This window comes from Leptidea sinapis, chromosome 40, assembly GCF_905404315.1.
Source record: "Leptidea sinapis chromosome 40, ilLepSina1.1, whole genome shotgun sequence".
NCBI lineage: Eukaryota > Metazoa > Arthropoda > Insecta > Lepidoptera > Pieridae > Leptidea > Leptidea sinapis.
In genome coordinates, this window is record NC_066304.1 from 5,161,827 (window position 1) to 5,186,259 (window position 24,433).

General features: G+C 35.9%; 2 protein-coding genes and 1 long non-coding RNA gene across 3 annotated transcripts; all 3 read left to right on the forward strand.

Annotated features, from left to right (window-relative positions):
- The first annotated feature begins 1,176 nt into the window (after window positions 1-1,176).
- Window positions 1,177-2,809, forward strand: LOC126976411 (keratin, type I cytoskeletal 9-like). Its single transcript, XM_050824729.1, has 2 exons — window positions 1,177-1,279; window positions 1,598-2,809. The coding sequence occupies exons 1-2, from the start codon at window positions 1,210-1,212 to the stop codon at window positions 2,653-2,655; spliced, it is 1,128 nt and encodes a 375-aa protein (XP_050680686.1). The 5' UTR covers window positions 1,177-1,209; the 3' UTR covers window positions 2,656-2,809.
- A 10,898-nt stretch (window positions 2,810-13,707) lies between these two features.
- LOC126976446 (uncharacterized) lies at window positions 13,708-16,235 on the forward strand. The gene is made up of 2 exons (XR_007731908.1): window positions 13,708-13,798; window positions 15,722-16,235. It is a non-coding gene; the product is annotated as an uncharacterized LOC126976446 (long non-coding RNA).
- Window positions 16,236-22,873: 6,638 nt separating this feature from the next.
- LOC126976423 (uncharacterized) lies at window positions 22,874-24,170 on the forward strand. Its single transcript, XM_050824747.1, has 2 exons — window positions 22,874-22,977; window positions 23,326-24,170. Exons 1-2 carry the CDS (start codon window positions 22,905-22,907, stop codon window positions 24,075-24,077), a joined length of 825 nt encoding a protein of 274 aa, XP_050680704.1. The 5' UTR covers window positions 22,874-22,904; the 3' UTR covers window positions 24,078-24,170.
- Window positions 24,171-24,433: the final 263 nt, after the last annotated feature.

A 24,433-nucleotide genomic window follows, 5' to 3' on the forward strand; every position in this document is an offset into this window, starting at 1 on the left:
CAATTAGATCTGCAATTCATGTTTCTACAACTTATTTTCTGAGTTTATATTTATATAATTTTTATCTATCGTCGTTGAGGCAGGAATTGGTGTTCTTACCGATTCTGCATCTTTAACCGATTTATCTAATATTAGTAAATTTTCGAATACCAAAGATGGTGCTTTTTAGCGTGTTTTTAGTTTTTGTAAACTATTATATAATTGAAAATTTTATAAAAAATATTGGTTTTAATGTAATATTGTACAATTAAAAATTATAACTAATAGCCAGAGGGTGTTCGCTCCATTTCCAGTATTGTTGTGATTTGGTTTGAATGGTGCCGTAGCAACAAAACTGGGCTAATAAGACTTCAATAAATAAATAAATAAAATAAAATAAAAATTAAAAAGCCTTTTTATTTCCAGTAAATTTACATTTCTTGAAATCTATTTATTTGTTAGTTATAGAATCTTTTTTCAATTATTTATCTTAAATTTATTTGTCTTTTACTTAATATAATTTTTGTGTATTCTATGTAATATATCATAGTGTTAGGAGTTACTTAATTTTTATTTAATATACAGGAATGGGTGAAGGCCTCCTCTAGTCAATAAAATAAATAAAACGTCAAATGTTAAGTCTCATTGCTCCTTAGGGACCTAATAATTGTAGTACGATATACATACTTCGTGGACTGAGAATCGGTCGTCATATATTTCTTTTTCCCCAAAAATTTTAATTTTTTTTTTTATTATTATTACTTTATATGTCAATACAGCTAGCTAAATTAAGTTTACTAAGAATAATTATTAGTTTGTTTTAATTTTTAAATTTAGCTTAACTTAATTATGTAATTTAGTATGGGAATAAAAGGCTTTTTAATTTTTAATTTAATTTTATGTCAATACAGCGTTTGCTGTTTAACAACATACCTGTCAGACAAAGATTGGTTCAATTTCTAGAATGTTCATTAGAGATTCATTACATCAGCTATGGATGAAATAAAAAATAAAAAACCTTACAGGTTTTCCCCCGTATCACTGTATGCAGTGCTAACACTTTGTGCGAATTTTATTAAACCAACGATAAAATCTGTTTACTGGCCACATTATCACTTAGCAACTAGATGAAACTTAGCATTCTTGGAAATTATTTGTATTTACACTTAGGAGTATAAAACGGTAGTAATATTTTAGATCGGAACAGATAGGATTGGTACCTCATCCAAGATGGCAAACGTGTTTAATATTTCAGTAATAAGTTTGGTTGCTGTTTTTAATATAGTTCTAGGACATCCTGGTAAGATTTGATCATTGTTTTTGTAAGATAGTTAAAATTTTCAGATTTGAAACTCGTTATTTATATTTTTTTTTTTTTTGCATAACGAAGTAGAAAATGGTCAAGTTTGTTTTATTATTAAATAAACTTTGCTGAAATTTGAAACAGGTCCACTCGATAACATTATGATAAAATATAATGAATATATAGACAAAGTAAAGCTACAGAATATTGAAATAATTGATTAAATTCCAATAAATGATATAGCGTTTGATACGGATTGTTGTATACTTAAGCCTTGTATGTATAATATAATAAATTTATTTGTAATTTTTGCAGGTGTTCTGAACAGAGTTGCCAGATCGCCACATTATGGTGGTTTCGGATCAGTCCCGCCACCACCTCCACCACCACCTCCACCATTCCCAATATTCCGGACGCAAAATTGGAGTGGGATATCCCGGGGGTCTGATAGCTTACCGCAAGGAGTGTACAGTGGAGCAGCCGCTGTCGCTTCTGGCGCACCATCTGTAGGCGCTGTATCCTTGGCTTCATCGTCAGATAACAGAGGAGACTGCGATGAACAAGAAGCTTCACGAGCCCAATCAGGCTTCGGAGGAAGTAAAACTGATGGACATTTTGGTGGTTCTGGTAATGGTGGCTCCAGCGGAGGACATTTCAGCTCAAAGAGTTTTAAGGAGTCACATTTCGCAGTACAAGGAGGTGAAAGCCATGGCAATGGACAAGGACTAGGATTCTCAGGTCAAGATAGGTTGGGTGCCAGTAGTCAAGCTCAGGCTGGAGCATATGGCAATTATAGAAATGTACACGGTGCCTCATCAAACTTAGGAGATCAAAATGATCAACAACAATATAGCAGCGGTGGTTTTGGACAAAGTCAGGAAGAAGGTCAAGAGCAAATTAATGTACCACCAGCAGCCTCACAATCTTCGTCGTTTGCTAGTAGCCAGAGTAATACAGGTGGGTTCAATAGTGGACATACCGGAATCGGGTCTGGGTATGGAAGTCAACGAGGGTTTGGATCTTCAGGACATTCTGCTGGCGGACAAAATGGAAATTTTGGATACCATCAAAGCCATGAATTTGGGCGTGGTTTTAGTGGTAGTGAGAAAAATGAGAAGAGTTCTAGATATGAGTCAGACTTTGGTAGTGAACAACAACAACAATCAAGATCAGAACTGGCCAATACATCTGGGTCGGGTTCTAACCAGAAAGAAGACATATCGTCTACTGTAGGTGGAGCTTTAAATCTGGCATCCCAAGGATTAAAAGCCCAAGACACAGGCTGCAGTACTTGTGGTGGTAAGAATGGTTACGCGTTGAGCAATGCTAAGAGTCACAGTGGATCTGCAGTAGCTGTTTCAATCGGAGGCTAGGGCAAACCTTGCGGTTTTTCGTTGGACAATTAATATAATATGTTAAATTATAAATTGATACAGTTTTTCTTTCGTCAATACTATGTAAAAAATAAACGACGTTAATACATGTACTTATTTATGTTTGTTAAACAATAAACTTTTTACAAACCAATATCTTTAGTATTTTTTTTATAAAAGTTAGCACACATAGCATGTAAACGTATCAGTTGTAAACAGTCATCAATTTAAAATATTTAAATCTAGATATTAGCAACTAACTAAGTAATAATATATTATAGTGGCGTAATGATCTAAATGTCGCAAATTTTACCAAAATTGTAGTTTCAATATAGATTACGACGATAGATTTTTTTTTATTCTGTGCTGTAGAACTTGGATCGATAAATTATTTATATGAAGGCCCCACAAACTTTAAGCATTTAAAGTCCTATCTTCAAAAACAATAAAATCTATAATAACTAGTTAATCTTTATTTATCTGTAAAATGATTGGGACTTGCTTAACATTTGCTAAAGTAATTTATATTACTTGAAAATTAAATACACTTTTGTCTTTTTACTTTATTAATTGAAGTACATTATTGCCTTCACATTACTGTACAACTTCATTAAGCGCATTGTTTATACAGTAAAATTTAAAAACGGATTATATCAAACATGACTGCAGATGCGTCACCAGCAAACAAAACAATTCCATATTTAAGAATGTCTAAAATTGAACCCTGCGTAACTCCCATTTTAAAATTGTTTTCATTAAACATTACATCAACGTGTACTCTTACTTAGCAGTTTTAGTAGGAAATCGTCATATACAAAGCTATATAAATTATTCATATTATCTTATTATATGATGAAGTATTTTACTAATGTTTCACTTCCAACACAATCAAAAGCCTTCGATAAATCAGATAAGATGCCAAACGCATCCCGAGAATCCACAAAGGCCTCAAACAATACTGTTTGGAATATTTTTTTTTGTGACCTCAGATCACTTAGCTGTGAAAACGTCGAAATAAATTGAGTCTAGAGTTAACCTCTATTTTGAGCCATTCACGCACACTTACACAAAGTACCATACAAATGGGGACCATAAGACGTAGCTTGTCACGCACACTAAAGTATTATATCTGGCCTTTTTATATCGGTTGTCTAACAGCAAGAGACTCTATCTAGAGCTATAAATTATCTAATATTGTGACAATCATGCAGTAACTAACACAAAATAAATTTTTCAACAATTTTATTGATAGTGGGAAGTACATATATTGGTTTAACGTAAGTGAGATAATTGGTAGAGTCCGATCTATTTTACTATGTTTCATCTATTCAGAAAGCAAAGCCATAAATATAGAACGACGCATCCACAATACATAAACAATTCGTCCATTTGCATCCAGTGACGTATTATGTTCAACTAGATTTCCAATCCGCACGGCGTTGTATATAAATTAATTTATACAGATATCATTAACACATTCATTTAAATTAACACCCTATTTGTCATGTTAATGTTCAAACTCGATTGTATATGCTCATAAGAAGCTTGCTTGCTTTGATAAAAATCGTCTAAGCACATTTATACAGAAATCCGGAAAAATATTTATAAATCAATCATTGTATTCTAATGATCAACAGGCGATCTAAAGATGGAAATGCAGTAGTAGGGAGGTCACTATTAAGCTCAGCACTTGGCTTCAAGACGACAGCACAGTCAGAAACCAAATTTAAAAAAAAACACGCTAACGCCAAGTACAGAAACTCTAAGGTGGCGTGGAAATGTGTGCATGTTTTGACGATTACAACTCTTTCAACTTTTTGAATCCTTAAATCTCGGTGGCTCTTATGATAAAAGTGCGAAAAATCCCGTTTAGGTGACCTTTGACCCCGAGTATTTTTTTTTCAGGTGTCGTATCGATGTGGACTTTCCACATTTCATTTTTAATAGCGTTTTGAGCAATCCTACCAATTTTCAGCCACATTGAATTGACACTGTGTAACCTCAGCCCTATTTTTTGGTCTAATTTGACCGGAGTACACAAATTATCATACCCCAAACTAGGCATAGCCTGTTACTATGGGCACATGATAATGTAATATATTCAAATCAATATACTTACTTTAGCATACATAAATACTTATAAACATCCACGACTCGAAAACAAACATTCATATTCATCATATAAATGTCTGCACCTATCGGAATTTAAGCCCGAGACCTCTAGCTCAGTAGGAAGGGTCACAAACCACTGCGCTATAGGGGTCGTGATAAATGATAATATTAACGACTTATTCCAGAAAAATATAGTCGCAGTAATATAAGTTAAATAATATGGTATTAGATTAACAGATACTTAACAGATTCTGAAAACTAAACTTATCAGTTCAAGTAAAAATAATCTTATGACGAAGCATTTATTTCGCGTCATAGATTTGTATGAAATTTCGAATTTATAATTAAATTATATCGTTTTCAAAAAATCTTGATCAAAACAATATTCATACCCCTAACAACAAATGAATAATTTTCCAGCTCTCTAAGAGAAAAGCGATTCATTCGATTGTATGAAACGTGCAGTCATTGATAGATTGACAGATGACGGCTGTAATCTTGTAAAAAACGGAGATAGCCGAAATCCGCTACGTTTTAAGCAACTGTTCGCTTTCAAACTTACCCGGATTTTACTTCATCGCCAATCGCCAAACTGTAATTACTACTATTTCCAAGTTATGTCAAATCACTGCACGTTTCATACTAGACTAAATTTCAATTTTTACTTCTCGCCTCTTATTACGTAGTATTTACATCCTCTTTGTAAATCGCGGGCTTTGTTTATGAGTATGTTCCGATATGCACTGCAAGCACTGCACAGTGCTATCGCTGTAGAAAAATTCGTTCCGCAGTAACTGCAGTATACTAGCATTTCATAATAACTGCCAGTATACTCCCGCAGTACCCTAGGGAAATATATGACGTCATAAATCGCCGCCATATTCTGCTGTGAGCACTGGCGTTTTCGAGGTAAGGTACTCGCAGTACTTTGATAACGTGATCAGTCAAAACCACTCGAGTGCCTAACGTTTTATAAACGATACCTACAGTTTTAATCCCAAATACTTTTAATTTGACAGTACTTCAACAACAGTGTTTTTAAATGAACTAGAAAACTCATTTGAATGCTGCGTCAAAAAATGCGGCTGACAGTATACAGGATTGCGTTCCGTTTTAAATAGTAACCAGTATAACTGGCTATAAAGGAAGGAATATTTAGTATACTGTGAAACCGCACAGTATACTAAATTGATGTCACACTGTACAGTGGTATCAGTGCATATCGGCACATACCCTATGTGATAAGGCGTGACAAACACCTCGTGTCAAGCGACGAGAATTCAAAATACGAGTATGCTAATCGCTTCAAAAAAATTAAAAATGTCTGTATATACATAACGCTCATTCCAATAGATTGGAAATACCCCACAACAGAACCCAATATGAAAACAATCAATTTTAAAGCCTGCATTTTGTATGATTTAATTCCAAATGTATAGTTTTCAGTGTATAGGAAGGGATAAGGAAATAACCTATAAATTTTGATTCCCTTATGGGTGTTGAAATATACGTTTATTGCGGCATTGACGACCGATCTATTTCTCACGTTAACTTACAGCTTTTGCTTACAGTTTTACAGCTTCTAGGGACTGTAGACTGAGTATATCATTTTAATATCATTTACACGCGTTCCTGAGATAAAGGGTCCTGACCTACGGACAAAGGGGTTGTCAGTACATTTATGAAAATCGTCACCTTTTTACTCTTAATAGTGATTTTCATTATTATCACACTAGAAATAAGGGATTGCTTGTATCTAATTCTAGAAGGCTTCATAAGATACATAATAGCTTTACAGGTATACACTTTCATAATGAAGTCCCAGCCACTGTTCAGGCATTATCTATAAATTAATTTAATTTTTTTATTAAAAAATGGCTCGGTCGTGAATCCTAATACTCCACAGCTGAAAATCTAAGTAAGTAACAGCCTGGGACTAGAATATGATTATTTTACAGCAATAGTAATGACAGTACAATATTGTACATTTTATTATAAAGAGCGCAAAAAAAAGAATGCTGGGAAAGTTTCTTGCGCCGCTTCTACTCTCTCCAAGTGCCATTTGTTTCCGAAGCGGTAGCAGTACCTAGTATATTAGTAATGACATCAAAAAGAATTCTAAAGGAATCAATTTTGAGAAAATAAAATATGCGTTTTATGCCTTTTCGTTTTTTCCTTTTCAGCTACGGGTATATACGGGTTTATATATGATATAAAGAATGATTTTTGGGCAAGTCGAGAAAATTACTGGAAAAAATTCGAAAAACCGGGTTTAAAGTGATGAGTTATACGTTAAACTGTCGCATGCACTTATCCACATTCCTTATATACATCTGTATAGTGAATTTTAAAATTCTAGACCAAAACATTTTACATTGAAAATTATCTGCTACACATTAAATTATAATATAACCTTTAGTGGGAGGCTCCTTTGCACAGGATGCCGGCTAGATTATGAGTACCACAACAAAGCAGTAATGTGTAAATATTACTGTGTTTCGATCTAAAGGGCGCCGTAGCTAGTGAAATTACCGGGAAAATGAGACTTAACATCTTATGTCTCAAGGTGTCGAGCGCAATTGTAGTGTCGCTTAGAATTTTTGGGGTTTTTCAAGAATCTTGGCACTGCACTGTAATGGGCAGGGCATTTCAATTACCATCAGCTCAACGTCCTCCTCGTCTCGTCCCGTATTGACATTTAAAAAAAAACCACCATTAAATTATTCTATTGCGTCAATGCAAACAAAAAGTCCCACCAAAACCTCAAACCAATGCTGAAAATACCCAAGTTCTAATTGATTGCATATATCTTACGTAATGATAAACTTCGTGGTATTGACCACATGGTATCGCACCTTCAATTGTTTATTGAATCCGTATGTAAAATCAATTACCACCAGAGTGTTTGCTTGCATTAAGAGTCACAATTCCTCCTATTTGACGGATAAACATACTAGGAGAGTATAAAATGTAACATCGTTGTTTATGACATATTATTTGGCACAATGCTCAGGTTGGGTGTTAGTATCATCACGGTGTTATTTATTGCCAAATATTCAGATGCCGTGGAGGATCGTGAGTAATAATTTATAGCATTAGATGGATGTGGTATATAATTAAGTTTGTATTCGCTAGTAGAACGGCTTTTTTATCAAAGAGGAGGGCAAATAGCGGGAGGGTCACCTTATCTCCGAACTCTATCTCTATAATTTATAATTTATGGAATATTTTTAGAATTATCTATTACTAAATGGTATCTTTAAAAATATGAATTTATATATGCTAATACACATTTTCGATAAATTTTTCTAGACGTCATTCCGAGTTCAAAGTGCCATCGCTCATATTTTTAAGAGCTTCATCAAAAATTAATACGTTTTTGAACTATTTGACCAGCCTTTTGCTTTTTCTTTGAAGAACAGTCTGAAGTTTACACCTCATTGGGTTGCAATGTTCCCACGCCAGTCTATTAGACTTATTTGACTTAAGTTCCTGTAATTACTAGCTGGGGCAAAGGGGATCCAAAGTGTCCAAGTCCTCTCTTGATTTTACTCAACTAGGGTGGATATCCGAATAAAACTGAGCCTGCCTGTTGGTTCCTTGGTGCAATAATCACCAGTGAGCTAGGGTATAGTAGGCTAAATACTCGCTCATCTGAACCACTAAGTTTTTGAAATATAAGTATATATACTGGCCTTGGAGTAGCTAATGTTAAGATCACTGGCACCCATACTCCGTTGCAGCACCTGAAATGGGTATAACAACAACAAATTGACCAGGAACCACCGCGGCGTTAAGCTCATTCCACAGTTCCACTCACTGAAAACCGTTGTAGAGGAACCCAATGAATACAGATCGTGGGAATGATGTTTTAGTAGCTAAAATGATATTTTGTTATTACTTACTTCTGTGATTAAATATAAAATTAACTTTATACCAAAATTTATGGGCTATGCGGACTCGACACACCCTGAGAGTTTAACAAGTAATACCAAGATTTACGTTAGATGCGTCACTCGGAAGATTGACTCAGTTGGTAATAGCGCTCGGACGGAACCGGAGAGTAGTCATAAATTTCGCATTGAAATGAAAATTTTCGCGAAGTCCATAAATTTTGGTACAAATTAAATTCGTATAAAATTATTATTCGTATTTTACTATCCAGTATACAAACCATTTAATTTCATCAGTTTCAGGTTTATTTAAAGAGAATGCCTGCTGGTAGAGACAAAACCAGCGTCTTTTTCTGTCTATTATTGTGTTTCAGTGTGAATCGCGTAGTTTACACATTACTGCTTCACGGCAGGTAAATAGTTGCCGTTGTGGTACCCATAATCTAGCCGGCATCCTGTGCAAATTAGCCTCCCCCTGGTGGGAATGCCCATGCTCTTCCGTTGATCACTGAGAGGAACTTTTTTTTGAGAGTTTTCGCTGGATCACACATTAAACGTTAACTTAATAATTGTTGTATATGTACTTTCAGATGGCATTATCCTGAATCGACTACGGCGTCACCAGGCTCCTATCGAATGCTCAGTATACCAGCAGCAGTCCTGGCCTCCACCACCCCCTCCTCCTCCTCCACCACCACCATTTTGGCCACCACCACCTCCTCCTCCCCCTCCCCCACCACCGCCACCATCTTACTGGGCTCACTACTCCCTCCCCAACAACCAACGATCACAAGATTTAAGCCAGAACAACCAATATCAACACGGCGGTGAGGAAAAACCTTGTGATAGCTGCACGGGATCTTCAGGGTCAGCTTTCAGCAACGCTCAAAGTGAATCCGGGAACGCAGTGGCTATTGCTGTCGCGAAAGCTACTGGAAAAAGAAAATAAATAAGATCATTTATACGTGTAGATAGACAGCTGTGAAATTGTCGAAAAAAATTGAGGTTGATAGTTAACCCGCTATTTTGAGCAATGCACGCACACTATCACAAAGTATCATACAAATCGCGAGTGTAAGATGTAGTTTGTCACGCACACTAAAATAATAAACCTCGCCTTTTATTGGCAAGCAGCAAGTGCCCTATCTAGATGTATATATTATGTAAGGAAAAAACATCCTAACGAGTAGACTTAAAGTAAAATAAAATTCTCTTTAAAGTTTCACAACCCAATATTAACCCGAAGTTTTGGTGACTTATTACACGTGTTATAATATTTTAAAATGTGTTTTATTTTAATGTTGCTATAACTCAAATTACTTTGAACGAAGACTAACTTTCTTACTCTTAAATGTATCAAGTGCTATTTCTTCAAACAAATTATCTTGTCGCGCTGTGTGTTGTTAAAATTATGTGCAGTTTTTTTTGGTACTTACCTACCTTTTTTTTTAATGTCTGAAGTGAAAACGGGACGGTTGGCTTAGTTGAAAATAACGGTCGGAGGGAACCCTAGAGGCGCGGGTTCGAGTCCCGAATCGTGCATGAATTTAGGTACATTACGGTAAATTTGTATTTTTATTCCCAGAAATGAGGGAGGTCACTTAAAAATAATAAACTGTTTAGGGTTGCCAATAATAAAAAATATAAAAAAACTTTAAGTGTAATTGGAACCAAATAATAATAACTTAAACATATAAAAACATACAATGAAGGTTTTTTAGTGTTGGGACGACAGCCTCAATAATGGATCCGCACCTTGTGGTCAATACAAGGAAAATGCTTCGAAACTTCACTGCATTTAATTGAATCCTCTTTCCACCCGATTACTGGATAGACTGGTTTATGGCCACTGTCCCAGAACAACATTATAAATAAATAATAGCTACGCACTGTGTATAAAATTGTTCAATGATCTACCATTAGAAATAAAAAACTTATAACAGAAATGATTTACTGGACTCCTGTTTAAATGGCTAATGGACAAAAAAATTATAGAGTTAAGGATTTTTTTAATTTTAAGTAAACTTTTTGCATGCTCATACAAATTATCCGAATAAGAGACACTACAATAACTTTAAGATGTATATTGTATTCGACGCAATTAATAAATTTAATTTAAGTTTTAAGGTTTGTTTTAATTAATTGACAATAAGAAAGAAAAGGAAAAGTTGTTTACAAAAACCAACAAAAGCTATGTTTTGTTCGCCGAAACAGCTATAAAATATTTTTGGGATTATTCATGTGCGACAACCCTAGCATGTTATACTAATTAACGCTATATCCTCAAGAAGCCAAGGTCATTAAACTCCAATATTACTTAGAATAGTTCTGTTATAATGTTGTCCTAATTCTATTTTGTATCCGGCGGCTTATTGAAGACATTTATTGGGTACTTCATACTATTTTATTAGCCATCCAAATCTGCAGTATATTCTAGATTACATTAATGCAAATCACTAAGATGTCTTCTATAATTGACATCTGAATTACCATAAATTCGACCATAACATACCGTTCGATCTTTTTCGAATATTGATAATATAATACTCTATAATTTTAGATTAAGGATTGGTCTCCGCTGAGCTCCAACTAGATACCGCAGGCGTAGTCGCAAAGTGCGGCAACGATTCGAGCATATCTCTAACAATGTGTGACGTTGACGTGCCACATGTTCTGTTAAACTTTGCTAATAATTGAAACTAAAATGCCGGGTTGCGTAAGAAAACTTTGTTAAAAGAATACTACAAGAAATAAGAAAGACACTGGGATCACATATCATCAGTATTAATTTCAATATAAAATAACACTAAGCGTATGTTACAAAATTTGAAAGATTCCATTGAGTGTCAAGATGCCACGCACGCAATATCAAGCAAGCATCTAATAGTTGTCGTAAAAAAAAAGCTATTGTTCTTAGGTAGGGCGGTATCTAGTTGAACCGCAGCAGAAATCAATCCTTAATCTAAGAATACTCGATACTATAATATTATCGCCGTATATTACTATTGTTAGCATCTGTGGTTCCCGCTATTTTAAGTAACATACAAATGGCCGCGTAAGCTTATATCTAATATATAAAATTCTCCTGTCACGGTGTTAAACTTTGAACTCCTCTGAAACGGCTTGACCGAATCTCATGAAATATTGAGTGCATATTGGGTAGGTCTGAGAATCGGACAACATCTATATTTCATCCCCCTAAATGTTAAGAATGGTCCACACGATTTTTTTTAATTTTTTTTTTTAATTTGGTTGATTATGAGTCAACATTAAAAAATACATACAACTTCAAATTTTCACCCATCTACAATCAACAGTTACTTTTGTATCGCGATTTTAATATCGGCAATACAACGTTTGCTGGGTCTGCTAGTCTAATATATAAAATTCTCGTGTCATGGTGTTAAACTTTGAATTCCTACGAAACGGCTTGACCGATTCTCATGAAATTTTGAGTGCACATTGGGTAGGTCTGAGAATCGGACAACATCTATTTTTCATCCCCCTAAATGTTAAGGGTGGTCCACACTTTTTTTTTTTAATTTTTTTGACTTTTTTTTTTAATTTGTTTGATTATGAGTCAGCATTAAAAAATACATACAACTTCAAATTTTTACCTATCTACGATCAACAGTTAGTTTTGTATCGCGATTTTAATATCGGCAATACAGCGTTTGCTGGGACAGCTAGTATAAATATAATAGTGACTCATCAAACAGGTTTAATAAAACATAAAATCTTTTGCCTTATATGTGATTAATTATAGAGCACGGAAAAAGTTGATGTTGATTGATTTTATTCAAATAAATTCACTAAACAAGTATTTTATAAAACAAATATTTTATAACGCCTGTGTTCAACATTTTTGAACTTGATTTATTGTACTTCACAGTTAAAGAAATAAATAATTTTATTACCTGACTGACTAAAATAGAGGATATTTTTTAGGAAATCGCATGAAAGAGGTGTTGAGTAGTAAATAAAATTTTATAGTATCACGAGACTCTAAGCGGATCTGGACTTCACAAAATGGATCATAGATCCTAGAAAGAAAATGTTGGGTATACAGAAATGTCCAAATGGAGGGATCGGTCTTTTCGTTAAAACTGTCTTTAGAACAGGTAGAGTCTTATAGTATTATATTTGATTAACGCGAGTATTACACATTTAAAGAAAACATTATTTAAGGAATTGAATTGACCCCTATAGCCCAGTGGTTAGTGACCCTGCCTACTGAGCTAGAGGTCCCGGGTTCGAATCCCGGTAGGGGCAATGATTTATATGACGAATATGAATGTTTGTTTCTGAGTCATGGATGTTTATTTATTTATGTATGTTAAAGTAAGTATATTGTATTAAATATATCGTTGTCTTGTAGTACATGCTATGCCTAGTATGGGGCAAGATAATTTGTGTAAGAGTATGTCAATATTATTATTAATTAAAACACGTGTAATAGTAATATCGTTTGTAATTGAAGAGTTTCGTTAATTTGTCATAGATCCCATAGTCAGAACCAAACTCTCATCAAACTACCCTTGAACATACACAAATAAAATTTGAAAAACAACAAAATTTTATGAACGATGCGTGACTCGAACCTACGACCTCCGGCGTTCCGTGCCGGTGCTCTAACCAACTGAGCTAACCGTTCGAGTGACGTCTCTCTATAAAATCTTGTATGCTTTGTTTAACTCTCAGGTTGTGGCTACAGGATCTACTTTACAGTTGATAACCTGCTCAACCCCAATATTTGCATATTAGGAAATAAAGAGATGTCGCTCTTGTAAATCTAAACAATTTGTTATGTTTTTAAAGTGATAACGAACGATAAGAAGAGAATCGCCAAAATCTGTTCTTCGAAGTCAAAACATCTAAATAAAAGATTATTTGTGTTGTGTTAATTGATACATAATTTCAATTTGACCTTAGCCATCTTCCGCAGAACTGTGTCATTTGCAAAAACTACTTCCGCGGATAAATATTAGATTGAGTGGGCGATGCCCTTGCTACAAATTATATAAAATCCTTTAATCCAAACAATATTATCACATCTATAGACACAATGTCGACACAATACTGTATAGCCGCCTTTTTCTTATTCTGTGTCGTCTCATGGGGCACTGTTGCTGCAGAAGGTAAACTTTCTTTTGACTTTTTTTTATAATATCCTACTACTTAACTGCTTAAAAAACATTTAACAACAAAGCAACCGACTTCAAAAATCTATTGTAAAACAATGTAATATGCACTAAGAAGTAAAAATTCTATTACATATCAATATAACGTTTATAAATTACAAGTACTCCCGCCGCGATCCTGCTCTCGCCCCGTTACGTCGTGCGACTCAAGCACATCTCACCTATATGTATGTATGTAGTTACAAACCTACCTTGGCTGACACCGTCAGTTAAAGTGAGGTAACAAACATAAAAAAGTCGGTTTTGAAGTCGGTTGAATTTTTGCTTTGGACGCCAAAACGGTTGGATCGATTTAGTTGCAGTTTTCAAGTCCTGCTTATGTTAGCTCACAATTAGTGATAGCGTGAAGTCTTGTAGCGATCGCATCAACTCCAGTATTTTTTAGGAATAGGTAACAAGCGGTCCCTTCTAGTGCTCTAACAAGCGCTATTGCGGCTACATATGGAGAATTGCTTTAATCTCTGGTCTTGTGCGATCCAGTATCTCTATCTCTGGGGTCGGTCCCTCATGTCTGGGGATCGTGGTCAGCATGAGGGTTGCATCTGAAGCGTATAAGCTGCCTAATAATTTTGATGACGAGTCTTTAATTTGGTCGGCCCATCTTGTTGGAGAACGACCGCGCGATCTATGCCTATTTCCAACCCCAACTAAGTCGAGTTAGCAAGTCTTTTGTGTAGCTTTTTATGTGTTCTTGTTGTTTTGCAACAAGTTTGTGTGGTAAAGGTTATTATAACACTAATGATTTTCTTACTGATGCCACAGATTTTGAGAACGCCCTCAGGCTATTAAATAATAAGTTTAATTGCATAATATTACTTTGTAACCATAATATTTAAGAAAAAAATGAAGTCCGCTGAGTTTGTTGCGCCCGATCTTCTCAGGTCTGAGGCATACTTTTTGGAATGGTTGGTAGTTTTTGACTTTCAATAAGTGATATCACATCCTATTTTGAATTTGAAATATTTTCAAACTTCTGCATCTGCGCCAAAGTAAAGAATACGTTGTCTGCATAAGTTGGTATCCAGTATCAGCTTGAACCATTTGACCGCGTGCAATACAAGCTGCTCGAGTTGACGGGGATCCAATGCTATCCGAACGACTACATCAGTTAGTGATGCTTTATTGTGTGTCTTCTACCGCATTTATCAAAGGTAGAGTTCAGAAGAGTTGTTTCACCGCCGAATTCAATCTTCGCAAACGACACGACACAAACTTTGATTCCATCCCCACTATTTAGATGTCTGTTTTCTACTATAGTGCGGTTTTCATGGCACTCTCTTTACCACAAACCAAACAATGGATTGAGCTTCTTTGCACGGTGTTTCTATGACGATACGACCCTTGAAATACATGAAAATATAAGCAGGTACAATAAATTAAAACAACTCATTTCTTATAAATCCTAGGCTGTACGTATAACTTTTTCTGTTTTGTCTGTAGGAGCATTGTTATATGTACATAGATTCACGCCTTGTTCCCGTCGGGGAAGGCAGAGACAATAGAATGCCATTTGCTTCTATCCTTACAAACCTCACGCGCTTCCTCTACATTCATTACTCTTTTCATACATGCTCGCAGGTTCCGGGTGCTTCGGACCTTTTCCTTTTCTCAAAACGTCCCCAATTTGGTCGACGAATGTCCTACGAGGTCTCCCGCGACCGACTTGCCCACACGCACTTGCCTTATATATTTGATGCGTCATTCTTTCTTCACTCATTCGCTCCACTTGTCCAAACCATTTCAGCATTCCTTTCTCAGTCCTTGTCACAATATTCTCTTTCAGACCACATCGCGCTTGTATTATTGTTCTATGTACGTATAAATAATAAAAAAATATGTTTTAATAAAATTATATTACAGATGCTGAAACGGATCAAAGCTTCAGGGAACCAAGACATTTATTAAAAAACAAATTGTGCTTCATTGGACTTTGTGGCGGATACCAGGGTAATCATGGATACCAGGGGGGTCATGGATACCAGGGTCACGGCGGTTACAGCGGCTATCAAGGTGGATATCCACCAATCAACATAGGCATTAGCCAATCCCAATCTTCGGCAGGATACGGAGGATATAATCCCTACTATAACAGCCAATACAACTATCCCGTGTTAGCAGGACCCAACGCTGGGTACGGTCATGGACCCAGCTTCGGTAACGGCCTTGGTTCTTATAACAACCAATTTAACGGAAACTATTACTCGGGAGGTTCCGGTTATGGACACCGTCAACCACACTTTAGCGGTTTTTATGATGAATATTCAGATGGCTATCGAAGCTTAAAAAGGTCAGCTAAGAATGACGACTAGATTATAAATGATTTTATTACACATAGATTTAAGAACGTATTAATAAATTTTAAAGTATTTTCATCCATTTGACTTTTGATATACCTGACAGCTAATATTTTTGATTTAATACTAGCTGACCCAGCAAACGTTGTATTGCCGATATTAAAATCGCGATACAAAAGTAACTGTTGATCGTAAATGGGTGAAGTTGTATGTATTTTTTAATGCTGACTCATAATCAAACAAAATTAAAAAAAAATGTCAAAAAAATTAAAAAAAAATGCCAAAAAAATTAAAAAAAAATGTCAAAAAAATTTCATGAGAAACAGTCAAGCCGGAGTTCAATGCTTAACACCATGACACGAGAATTTTATATATTAGATTTATTCAAACAAAACGAATCTTATAACTATTTTAACAATACTATGATTACATTAAATTAAAACTATCATTACGGGGAAGCGTGCCAAGAATACTGGCAACAGTTCCGCGTTGTTGCTGATCCGTTGACCGAAATAGCTGCCAGCGCTTGGGTTTCCAGAAGCCCTATTGAGACGCGAAGATAATGAAAACTACTGGGCCTAACCTTGTAAAATTTTTATGTGACCAAATGGCATCTATTCCGCATCGAACTTAAGAAGAATTACGTAAATCGGATCTAAAACTCAGAGTAATCGGTGTACATACATAAAAAAAATTGTTCATTCTTCGCGCTTCTGGGCCCCACGGGCCAAGTGTCTCGACACCAAACGGCGACGATATGTTTGCGACACTTGCTGTCCTCGGCAGTCAAAGAATTTAATTTTTTCTTCGAATTTTTTATTTTATTACTCTATTCGAAGAGAATGGACCTTACGACAACGGGGATCCTACTGTGGGGTTAAATTAATGTAAATAAAATCAATGTATACTTTTTTAACAGATATTTGTAAAATTTATGTAATTTAGGTGGTACCCATTAAATTTTTATTTATTTATTTATTTATACCTATAATTGCTAGTCAGAGATTTATATATTGTATTTGGGCTATTTCACACTACATACTTAGTTAAACGAAGTAGTTTGATATAAATACGTATCTCTTATACTTGTAAATATTTAATATATCTCGGAAATATCTCTTATTCTGGGAAGCCATGTTTTCCCGAGTTTCCACTCCCGTCATCTTACATAAATCTCTATCTTTCTTCGCATGAAGCCTAATCCTTACATTAACCCAAAAGGTTACGCAAGAGTACGTCTAAAATATTTAAGTCAAACTAGGATTTCAGTTCCGTGGTCACTTGGAAGAGAAGGCCAAACTGGCCTATAAAAAGCTTGGTGTACTCAGTAAGGCGAGACAGTACTTCACTAAAAGCCACCGCCTGCAACTTTATAAGGCGCAAATTCGGCCTCACATGGAATACTGTTCTCACCTCTGGGCGGGTGCTCCCCAGTACCAGCTTCTTCCATTTGACCGCATACAACAAAGAGCGGTTCGAATCATCGACGATCAAGTCAGCTCCGATCGGCTTGATTCTCTAGCATTGCGTAGAGGTGTGGGTTCTCTCTGCATCTTCTACCGCATTTATCACGGGGAGTGCTCAGAGGAGCTGTTCGGGTTGATTCCAGCGGCCGAATTCCACCATCGGACATTACGCGCAAAGTACCATCCGCATCACGTAGACGTCTGGCATTCCACAACCGCGCGTTTTCTTCGAAATTTCTTGCCTCGCATAGCCACCTTGTGGAATCAACTACCGGCAGCGGTCTTCCCGAACAGATACGACTTAGGGACCTTCAAGAAAAAAGCATACTCCTAAATCAAAACAAATCCTAAACACAATATGGTCGGATTTGGTCCAACCGAACCATCGAATATGGTACGATCCTCGTCTTATCCTTACATCGACTAGTCATCATATTTATAGCTTAACCCCCTTATTCATAATGGTCCGCTAAAGGCCGGCAACGCATTTCTTGACACACCTGTTGTTGCGGATGTCCATGGGCGGTTGCCTCACCTCTCCCCATCCCGTGAGCCTCTTGCCCGTTTGCCCCCTCTCATATAAAAAAAAAGGATTTATGTTTAAATAAATTACAGTCTTTTATATTTTTGCCAGTTATATATAAGACTTCACAAAATTACGAAGAATAATAGATACATTTATAGAAGGCATACACCTGATTATTTTAATCAGTGTATAATATATCGAACTAATTTTATAATGAAACCGGAAGGCATGTTAACACCATAACGGATAAGTAATCTTAACCCTCCATATACATAAAGTGCCATATTCATATATTTAATTTTTAAACTTATAATTTGTATTTTTCTACCCGTACTTTTTTATATGCTTTAAGTCATGTATCGTCTTGTCAAATCAGTATCGCTAAAGAAATAATAAAAAAATACTTAAAAATCTATTATTGTATTTCCAAAGATACCACTTTATTATAACTCAAAAAAGAACGGGTGCATGAAACCCAGCCGGTCTCAAATCCTAAACACAATATGGTCGGATTTGGTCCAACCGAACCATCGAATATGGTACGATCCTCGTCTCATCCTTACATCGACTAGTCATCATATTTATAGCTTAACCCCCTTATTCATAATGGTCCGCTAACTTTAAACAGGCGCTAAGGAGTGTTTTTTCTCATTGTGACATAGGTCAATAGAAGAAGACAGAGTGAGAATTAGCAATGCTTTAAGTTAGCAGACTATTATATGAATAAGGGGGTAACTTTATAACAATAAAATTGATTCAAAAACTCCTTTCTCCGTTCTCACGGTGTGGTTTCATTTACGACGATGTATATTAACAATCTTTGTACGAATACTGGTCTACTCCTAATATTGTATTATATTATGTTATCTGTGAATTTCATAAGACTTAATAAATAATTAAAATATGAATCCCTGTATTTATATTTAAAATATTATTTAGTACTTCGATTACCTAATTCTTGAAGATGTCATTTATTCTCCGTTGCATGAGTTTTTGGCTTTCCTTATTCATATGTACATTTATTCGAAACTCTTGTGGTGAAGGAAAACATTATTAAAAAATCAAATTAGGATATCAACCCCACCACCTGGATGTGTGGTGGTCCTCCACAGTGCGGTTTTCAAGGAGCTTTCTTCCACGTACTACAAATCTGTGGAATGAGCTTCATTGTGCGGTATTTCGGGGACAATACGACATGAGTACCTTCAAAAAAAGCGCGTACACCTTCCTTAAAGGCTGGCAACGCTCCTGTGATTCCTGTAGCGTTTCAAGAGAATGTGGGTGGCGGTGATCACTTAACACCAGGTACCGTACGCTCGTTTGGAGCACAAACGAGCGTACTTTTCCATAAAAACAGCACACACTTGTAAATTGACCAGTAGAAACTGGACTTTTTATTTCGGATAGATAGCCCATGAATACCTTTATCTTTAGCCAACAGTTATTTCAATACATTAATGTTTTTTCTATTTTCGTTGATAAATTTTTCACTTTTTTTTATTTATTTTTCCTTATATATATGTTTTTTTTGTTATGAAATTAAGGGACGAGATGAGCAGGACAGTTGATAGTATTTGATACGCCCTGCCCACTACAATTCAGTGCCGCTCAGGATTCATGAATAACACAAAAATTCTGAGCGGCAATACAATAGCGCTTGTCACTTCGAGACATAAGATGTTACGTCTCATTTGCCCAGTAATTTCACTAGCTACGGCGCCCTTCAGATCGAAACACAATAATCTATTTGAATAATAACTGGTTCACAGCAGATAAAGGCGCCGTTGTGGTACCCATAATCTAGCCGGCATCTTGTTTAAAGGAGCCTTCCACTGTTGAACAGTAACAGTAACAATTTTTTTTTTTATATGAGAGGGTGCAAACGGGCAAGAGGCTCACGGGATGGGGAGAGGTGAGGCAACCGCCCATGGACATCCGCAACAACAGATGTGTCAAGAAATGCGTTGCCGGCCTTTAAGGTGGGAGTATGCTTTTGTCTTGAAGGTCCCTAAGTCGTATCTGTTCGGGAAGACCGCTGCCGGTAGTTGATTCCACAAGGTGGCTATGCGAGGCAAGAAATTTCGAAGAAAATGCGCGGTTGTGGAATGCCAGACGTCTACGTGATGCGGATGGTACTTTGCGCGTAATGTCCGATGGTGGAATTCGGCCGCTGGAATCAACCCGAACAGCTCCTCTGAGCACTCCCCGTGATAAATGCGGTAGAAGATGCAGAGAGAACCCACATCTCTACGCAATGCTAGAGAATCAAGCCGATCGGAGATGACTTGATCGTCGATGATTCGAGCCGCTCTTCATTGTATGCGGTCAAATGGAAGAAGCTGGTACTGGGGAGCACCCGCCCAGAGGTGAGAACAGTACTCCATGTTAGGCCGAATTTGCGCCTTATAAAGTTGCAGGCGGTGGCTTTTAGTGAAGTACTGGCTCGCCTTACTGAGTACACCAAGCTTTTTAGAGGCTCGTGTTAAGAGTTACTCTACCTTATTAACAATCTGTTTGACATTATTATGTTGATCGTCTCTAAATCGAAACATCTAACGGTCAATTAGTAGTATTGGCAAATATGATGATATAATTATGTAAATAACAGGCTTGATAAGCATTAATTTAAATAAATATTAATATATATCACATGTTGCGGAAAAATTCTAAACTTAGACCAGACGTAGGTTAGAATTATGTAAAGTGGGAATAATGGGTTTTATTATGATTATGGAACTGTTTAACTTTTAACTTTTTCCGTAAATAAAATAGGTTATTTATTTACTAATTGGTTAATTTTGCCCGGATAGATTTCAGCGTATAAATTCCAAGTAATATATTCTTTTGTTTGTGTCTTGTTTAAAATGTAACACGAACGTAAAATATTACGGGGAGCTTGCCAAAATACATAAGCTTTTTAATGATTATTAACGAATTTAGGCTGGATTGCATCATATTATCTGCTATAGTCAAGGTTTAAGTCAAATTTAATGGTAACACTAACACTGACCTTAACATAGACTGCAGTGTTGCACCGCTGGTTGCACCATCGTATTCCTTGTTAAAGTTAAATTTAAAACGTACATACTGTAACGCGTGAGTCCTCCTCACACGCGGGAGAAGAGAGCGCGTTTAGAATTAAAACAGTTATTTATGTTGTAGTAACCTTTACCACACGAACGTTTTTAACAATTCTTTTGAATAACGTTATACTTTTTTTTGAACATTTTCTGGGATCCTGTTGTAAAAGCATATACATGGCCCCACTAAAGACTTACTAACTCGACTTAGCCGAGTAGTAGGCATTATAAGTTTATGTCTGTTCCTGGTGTTAACATTATGGTTATGACAGTTTCTAGCAAATTCACTTATATGCCTATGAACATACATTACATTATCAAGAATATACTGAGAAGCAACAGTCAAGATGTTAGTTTCTTTGAATTTTGCTCTCAATGATTCTTTAGGACCTAGGTAAGACATCTCCGTTTAACAAAACACTTGCATCTATATTTTTGACATTTGGTACGGTAAATTTTATATATTTCGTTATGCCTACCTCTTGTTAATATAAATCCATTCATTCAAGTGGTTATCTTGCTTTACCCAGGCATACAAACAGACTAAAATTTTATGAAGTACTATTTTGGATTCGGTATCATTTGACACAGCAAGTATTCTTTAGAAACAATAATAATAAATGTACAGTTTTGACTTAATTATGATTTAATTATATGCATCAATAAGTTTTATTTCGAAATATGCAAATTATTTGAACATTTGAATTAATTGAGAGGCAATTTAATCGAATAGATTTATTTGAGCCCTATTGGGGTTCTCTTGGTCTCTTACTATGGGCCTGATGTGCTCATAGCTCAGAGGGTATTGGAGAGGCCTATGTTCGGAGTTTCCCTGCGAGATCAGAAATGAGGAGATCCGTAGGAGAACTAGTCACCATAGCTCAGATGATTGCAAACTGAAGTGGCAGTGGGCAGGGTAAATAGTTCGACGGACAAATGTTCGTAGGGGCAGTAAAGTCCTCGGATGGCGACCACATACCGGAAGACGCAGTGTTGGTAGGCCCCCACAAGATGTCGAAGAAGAATCTGGTCGAGATTGCCGGTATAGGTTGGATGTGGGCAGCGCAGGACCGATCGTCGTTGAGATCTTTGGGAGAGACCTTTGTCATATACATATGCTATGAGATGGGAGATAGCTTATGGCTCTTATTAGGTACATAATTGGTCTCTTAGCCTTAAAGTTTTACTGAGTAATAATTTATCGCTAAAAGTTCTTATATTTCACAAAAATTTTCAAAATAAAGAACTTTACAAACCACTAGAATTGAGTAAAATAATCAAAGATATGAGAAATAACGTAAGATAGATTTAAATATCGCCACTAAAAATCAATAAATTATAAAAGTAAAATTCTAGAAAAGATAAAGAAATACAGAACTCCGCGATATTTGATGTTAATAAATTCGGTCAATGTCCATCCTCCATCTGTGAAGTTCTAATTGTATCCTTCCGGCAAAACTAGTGTATAAAAATGATACGACATCAATCCATTATAAAATTTATAGTATCGGCAAGAGCTATTATTATTTTACCGTAATATTGAAGATGAATCTGTGAGTGTCAATGGCATGGGATACAACCAAAAGTGGGGGAACATACTCATATAAAATGTTGCGAAATCTTTCAACGGTATCATTTTGGTAATATCTCACCACGGACTACTGGAGATATCTCAAAATGATTGCAAAGATCGTCTTTGTTTTAGCTGTTTTGGAGCTTGGATTCGGAGATGCTGTACCATATTGGCAGGGTAAGTACATGATGGATTTGAGATTGTCCAATTATCAATACAGTTTATAGATTTTAATTAGAAATTTTAAATTTTAGAAGATATTGAAGAAGAATAATTAATTTAAGGGACTTATTTGTTTCCTTAATGTTTGATTTCATGACCGATAAAGATAAATAAATTTTAGATATTTAAATTGTCGATAGCCCATCTTTTATTGAAACAAATTTCTACAGAAAGAATCTCTGTAACACAGGTACTTACTATCTTTGCTCAATTAAAAGGAATAAAAGACTGTTTAGTTAGCTTTCAAACATTCTTAATATTTGTAGATATTATTTACCTACTATAACATCAATTATGTTCCAGGAAATCCGTATAACTCTGGGATGTATTTAAGAAATCCTGGATTACCCAATATTGCAATTGGCTTCGGGAGTGGATTTAGCAGCAACATTAACGGCGTAAGTCATTCGAGTGGTTTTGGTAGTTCCTTCCGAAGTGGTGATGCTGAAGCATACGGCTCAGGAATTGGATCTTCTAATGGTTATGCTCAAGGAGTCGGATATGCAAATGCCGCACCAAACTATGCCGTTAATTATAATATACCAAGTTATCAACATGTTGCTCCAAACCAATATATTAGCTCCATACCAAAATATCAGTACGGTGCGCAAAATCATCAGGTAAACGCTGTCCCACACTACCAACAAGCGCCTGTAATTAATTCTGGACACAGATTATCTCCAGTCAGAGCTCTATCTCAAGATCATGGAACCGTCGGTAATTCACTATCTTCAGTGCAGTCCCACAATGCTGGGTCAATCATAGGCGCTGCAAACAGCAACCTTGGTCACCAATCAGCAGTGTCTTCCATACAGGATCCAAAAGGCCATGGATCTTCGTATGCAGCTACAAACAGCTATCAACCTTCACCACGTAATGGTCAACATTTAGAAAAAGCTATAACTTCCACGCAAGATATAGATGGTTATAAGATTCACACAGCTGAAAGTGTTCAACAACATGGAAATTTGCTTCAGAACAGTGGTGCCACCAATATTCAAGGACCTGGTATTCAAGTTGCACAGGCCCATGCTATTAGTACTGGATATTATTAATAAACTATTTGTTTGACAATAAGACTGTACTACGTAAGACTTATTCAATGTAATTTAACTCTACTAATAAAATATCTAAGACTGAAATGAAAAGTTATATTATTTCAAATATCTTATCCCTGTTGTGGTCAAAATCATTCATCTAGGACAATAAAGGCATAAAAGCAACATAAAAGGCATTTATTTTCTCAAAATTGATTCCTTTAGAATTCTTTTTGATGTCATTACTACTACCGCTCTGGAAACAAATGGCGCTCTGAGAGAGAAGAAGCGGCGCAAGAAACTCTCCCAGCATTCTTTTTTTGCGCTCTTTTCAATAAAAATATACAATATTGTACAGTCATTTCTATCGCTAT